Source organism: Sceloporus undulatus, chromosome 1, assembly GCF_019175285.1.
Source record: "Sceloporus undulatus isolate JIND9_A2432 ecotype Alabama chromosome 1, SceUnd_v1.1, whole genome shotgun sequence".
NCBI classification, from domain to species: Eukaryota; Metazoa; Chordata; class Lepidosauria; order Squamata; family Phrynosomatidae; genus Sceloporus; species Sceloporus undulatus.
The window spans coordinates 212,930,233-212,936,232 of NC_056522.1; the positions used below are offsets into that span (position 1 = coordinate 212,930,233).

Genomic DNA, 6,000 nt, shown 5'->3' on the forward strand with positions numbered 1-6,000 from the left:
CAGTCACCCAGTTGGTATGTAGTTCACTATGCAGTTGATTAATCGCTTGAGTTTAAATTGATTAATCAGTTAAATTTGCAGCTGTTTGTTTATGAATAAAACAATAATTTTGAGGGGGGAGGCTGACGGAAAGATATTCTTTTATTTTTATTGGATGCTATAGGCGCTATTTTCCAAGAAACGCTGTACCTCCTGTGCTCTTTGCAAGTATTTGAATTAAAAATAAATAAGCTTTTTAAATAGTCACTGTAAGATGAATTGGTGCCACTTTTGTAATTGACAGAAAGTTTTAAATATGCTTAAAGTGACAAAATGCTATGGCCCTACTAGTGCAACATAACAGAAATGAAAGTCTCCTTTGACATCACTAACTTATTAGGGCATTGCTGCTTTTACTTTTCCCTTTTCGTATTTTCTTTGTTTTAATCATCAGACTAATGCCAGTTAATTCATTGTATTGTTTCCTAACCTGCTTCTTAGGCAATGTAGTTGATCTAACCAGGACAGCAGTGCCATCAGGCTGCTCTGAGCCAACCAATCATGATCAAAACAATATCCAGCAAGTCTCAGATGAAGGTAGTCTTTTGGTTAACCCTGATACTCCAGATGAATCTGAAGTGTCTTTCAAATGTAGGTAGCTGTCATATTTTGTCTTCAGCATTAATATGCTTCGATTACATGTCCTAGTTCTTTCATTATAATACTAATTTTTCTGGGTTAATGAGAGCATCTATATATCTGTCTGTCTGTCTGTCTGTCTGTCTAACTACCTACCTACCTACCAGGAAAGGTTTAAGATTTTTCCTTTCTCATCAGCTTCACCTGTTGTGAATGGCTATAAGATATTTATTATTATTCCAAAAAAGCATAATTTGTTACCCCTAATTCTGCTGTTGCTATTGTTTATCTGTTTTGTCATTATTTTAAGTTTTAAACTGTAAACTGTTTAATTGTATTTTAGGAGGGGAGTGATTGTGGGATATAGGGATGCATGTTTTAATCTTGTAAGCCACCCTGTATTATTATTAAGAATAGACCCAGCTTTCCAACGTCAGTTTAACACAATGTTTTCTCACTTGTAGCCCTCAAGCCATTGTTGAACTACTGTTCCCATGATCCCTCACCATTAGCTTTTCTGGCTGTGGCTGCTGGGTTTGTTGTTCAGCAACATCTGGAGGTCTACAACTTCCTCAACCTTGCATTGTTTATTTAATAATAACTTTTGCCTGAAATGCATCAGCTCATTTTTAGGCTGAATTTCTATGTTAATGGTGGTTTATTAATAGAATCCAGAGTGGATGAAAGTTGTCTTTTCCTCAGACGTATGATCTACATTGCTAGATAATTTCTGATATTCTTCCATAAGAAATATATTATAAATCTGAAATACTGTAAAAAGATAATAAGTAAGGTGATACTCTTGATAAGATGTGTTGTATACTTTCTCTGTGTGCAGAAGGTGCTAAAACTATTTTCTGGGATCTCCAGATTGGACTGTCCCTATCAGAAACTCCAGAGGGCTAATGCCAGTCATTCTAAACTGGGCACAAGCAATTATAGCTCTCCAGACCCCTTTGGCATACAACCCCTATTGCCAACACAGCCAATGATGAGTGACTGTGAAAGTTGCCATCAAAAAACATCTGGAGTTGCCATAAAACATCTGGAGGGTCAGTATCCCTGCTACCCTGTAAGCAGGGTGGGCAACTGTGCTGGGGCATGCAGCATTTTTTTACCCTGCTGCACAATGCATGGAAACCCGGGTTCGATTCCCAGCTCAGCCATAAAACTGCCTGGCTGACCTTGGGGAAGTCACATGCTCTTAGCCCCAGAGGAAGGCAATGGCAAACCTGCTCTGAACAAATCTTGCAAAGAAAACCCCATGATAGGATTGCCATAAGTTGGAAACAACTTGAAGAAACATAACAAACAGTGCTGCCACACACAGAACTGGGACATGATGTCATTTTTGGCTTCCTTTTGAGAGCCTTTGACTGCCCCCCTCCCATGGTGTTGGGGTTACAGGGAAGGTGGGTGGTTAAAACCGCTGGAAAATGAGAGTTTTAATATCTTTTGGTGTTTGTGGGTCTAGAAAACAACCTGATTTTTTTTAGAAAAAACTTTGAAGTCTGGGAGCTGGTGAGTGTCCTGCTGGGACCAGAGACCACAAGAAAGGAGTTCATGGACCACACATAGCCCATGGGCTGTACTGTCGCCACCTCTGAGATAAACTAATGGGCAATATCACACTACACTGTTATAATGCTGTTATTCCACTTTAAATACTCTGACTGCCTCTGTGGAATTATGGGATTTGTAGTTTAGTGAGGCCTAAGAGCTCTCTGGCTGAGAATTCTATATGCCCCTCCCTGAACTGCAAATCCCAAGATTCCACAGGTGGTAGCCATAGCAGTTAAAGTGGAATAATAGCACTATAACATGGTAGTGTGATATTGTCCTTAGTCTAGCTCTGTTTACGGCAATTTCCTGTGTGTCCTTTCTATTATGATTTATGTAATAAGCAAACACTGTTGTGTGGCATTTCTGTGTGTCGCTACCAAGCTTTTTCTGTTCCTGTAATTCCCCACAGGCACCTATATTTTTGCTCCATGAGAATAAAGCCTCCGATTCCATTTTGTGTCTTCTCTAGCTGATCCATACACACAGGCCCCTTCTCTTTATTCTCCCTCACATCTTGTCCATGAACCCATAGCTTAGCAAGCTTTAATGTTTTTTTCATTTTCATTTTACAATGCATTTTCATATACTTATCGTAATGTTACATTTTGTGCCTTTCTTGCACATGTAGCTGACATTGGGTCTGAATATAGCTTAGAGGAGATTGACGAGATGGAAGAAATGCATGAAGAAAGTACAGGCACCTTCCTTACTGGACAAGAAGTTTCTACCTCTGTCAGCTCTCTCGACCTTCCACTGGATGTTCAAAAAACCGAGTCTGTTCCATTGACTTCTGATCCTGGCACTGAAGAAAAAAGACTTGACTCAGATGAAGAAAAACCAGAAAATATGAGTACAGATGACAAGTATGAACATTAAATGTAATACTGTAGATAGTGGGATTGGGGGCAGTAACAAATCCTATCAAATTATGTCATCTTGTAGTACAGTCCCTGCTGGAAACAGAACCACAAAGTAATTAACATATTTGACCTCAAGGATGTTCTGTATATTGTTGTGTCATAATAAAATAATAAGAATAAATTTTTTATTTATACCCCGCTTTTTGTTGAAACAATCAAAGCGGCTTACAACAGTTAAAATAGTACATCCATATATACAAAGTATCCCCCTTAAAAAAATTAAACAATATAAGATTTCCAGTAATCATCTTTGTACACACCAATACCTACCTGCTAGAAGGGATAAAATAAATGCATCTGTATTCTAAAGAACAAAGCATTGTATTCAATGTGCATAGTTTGTATAAGTTTAACACATTTTACATCCTCTTGCTCCAATTGTCATTCATTTGAATTCATGCATGTATACTGCCTTTCTGTTATGGCATCCAAGGGGGTTTACAGTTTTAAAAAACTAAAACAATTAAATTTTACAAAAAATAAAACAAAAAGGGCCGAGACCCTATGATATTCTGCTGGAATGGTATGCCCTGTCAATACTTCTGTGCTGGATCACCTGACAATACTGTGCTGCGTTGCTGGAGACTGGCTCTTTCTAAAGTGGCTTGTTTAATAAATACCATTGCAGGTCTCTAGCAGTTATTATGAGTTAAGATGTTTTTGGGAGAATTGGCTTGAGAATGTATCTGTACCGTTCTGACAGATGAGTTCCCACTTCATCCCTCCCAAGGCTTGTAAGAACTTCAAAAGCTGGTGTTTATGAAATATGCTATTCTAGAAAGAGAATTCTCTGGCTGAAGTTGCACTAGAATGAAGCTTTGGTGATTATACAAGTGCTGTATGTGCATGAAGTCGTGTTAAAATCTTCCTGTGATTACCCAAACATGACAAGAGCATAGTGCCTTTCTCCTGTTTCTTATCCCCATGTGATAGTCTCCACTATATGGCTGGAATCCTCTCAATTTGATAGGTGATACGTCAGGGGCTCATGATGCAAGGTCCCTTGAACCTAGGGTTCTTCCCTTCTGTCTTTGAAGTAGGTATGCAGTCTTAATTCTATAATTCTAATGCAGAATTATAATATGTCAGTATGTTTATTGAGTACACCGAGGGCCGTTTCAAAATACTCAAAACATAGTAATACAAGCAATGACACACACACATATTTAAAAGAATTATAATAGGGAAGGGGTGTCCCAACAATTTCATGAGACAGTTGACAATTTTCTCAATAGATGAGCAAAGAACCTCAAAGAGGAATGCCAGGGTAAAGTTAGTAAATCATAGTTAATCTCAGATTTCATTTCCCTCTTCTGTGACTTGATTTGAGACATTAGGTTTTTATTACCATATATACTCAACTATAAGTTGACCAGGGTCTATAAGTCAAGGGCAAGTTTTGGGGCCAAAATTATGGATTTTGATATGACTCATGGATAATTTGAGGATAAAACTTAGGGGCATGTAACAAAGGATGTAAAGGATGAAGTTTACTGTTTTCATACAGAAATGTATTATTCAGATCTTTCTAATTCAAACCCAATTCCTCTTGGCACTCCTTTGAGGGGAAGCAATAAAAAGGTGCCACCACTGCCACTTTCCCACCCAAGTATTTAAAAAGGAAGCAGCATCATGGTGGAAAGAATACATTTGGGGCTTCTTTTGGATGCTCCCAGGATGAAGTAAGATCTTACCTTTTGTCACTCTACTCAGAGAAGGAGAAGAGTTAAAATACACTCCATATATTGACCCAGCTTTTTGGGGTCAATTTTTTGACAAAAAGTTGCAGCCTGACAACGTTTGGAGGAGCTCATAGTCCTCACCTCCACTATAAATCATGAAATATTATGCCATGATCAATCTGTTAATCTTTTAAGTTGCCAGAAGATACTTTACCATTTGTTTTGGAGCTGTTGATATACATTCATTGCACTGGGGTTCTTCACTTCCATTTTTTATGGCATTATAGTTTATATTGTGCCCATCTAATTCTGAAGAATCTTGTTCATATCACCAGTTTACTGATAGTGGCATGTTTATTATTACTGGTTGCAGAGTTCAGCATAATCAGATATCCACAGAAAAGATTATATTCGACAATGGGAAACAGTTTGGAGCATTGGAAACAAATACAAACATTGGTAAGTTCCTCTTCCTTGCAAATCAGTTGGTGTTTTGTCACTCATGCTACATGACTTTAAAGTCTTAGGAAGTCTTAGGAAGACCCTTCCAATATTTTTCATGACTGCAAACTTAACTGTGAGGATTGTTCATGTGTGGGAATTTTCCATCATTGATTCTGACTTTGTGACTGCCCACAACTATGGAATCCAATGACTGTGCTGTCCTCTCTAGAGCAACATGTATATGAGATAGTGTATGTATTCTGAATATTTAAAAATACTTATGATTATGTCTACCAGATGTGCACTTGTCTAGACTGTGAAAACTATGCAGCAAATGACTGTACAGTGGCCCCTTGACATCCACTGGGGTTTGGTTCCAGGACCCCCATAGATACCACAATCTGTGGATACTCAAGTCCTTTTAAATACAATGGCACAGTAAGATGGTTCCCTTGCATAAAATGGAAAAACCAAGCTTTGTTTTTTGGAATTTATTTATTTTTAAAATGTTTTCAAACTGGATGATTGAATCCATGGATTAAAAAAAAATCTGTGAATATGCAGGGCTGACTGTATTAACTGTGTCCAAGAGTAGCAGTGTTGGGCATAGAGCAAAGTATAATAACATCCAAAATCCACAAAACAATGTTAGCTTTTTGGGGCCAAGCAAAATGCACAAAATACATGATGGCAAGCTTTCGAGGCTCCACTGGGTTCTTCATCAGGCAAAGATGTTAAAAATCATACAGGAGAAATTTAAAAAATGATGGTGT

At 37.9% G+C, this 6,000-nt stretch overlaps 1 protein-coding gene across 3 annotated transcripts in view; it reads left to right on the top strand.

The window, feature by feature from the left end:
* The window catches only part of COBLL1 (cordon-bleu WH2 repeat protein like 1), a 115,627-nt gene that overhangs the window by 98,198 nt on the left and 11,429 nt on the right, over positions 1-6,000 (top strand). For 2 of the 3 annotated variants that reach the window (XM_042461205.1, XM_042461214.1), the window contains exons 10-12: positions 481-630; positions 2,810-3,044; positions 5,157-5,242. In XM_042461205.1, the coding sequence (XP_042317139.1) occupies positions 481-630; positions 2,810-3,044; positions 5,157-5,242 (471 nt within the window). The remainder of the gene's footprint in view (positions 1-480; positions 631-2,809; positions 3,045-5,156; positions 5,243-6,000) is intronic. The other variant, XM_042461223.1, reaches the window with a different exon arrangement.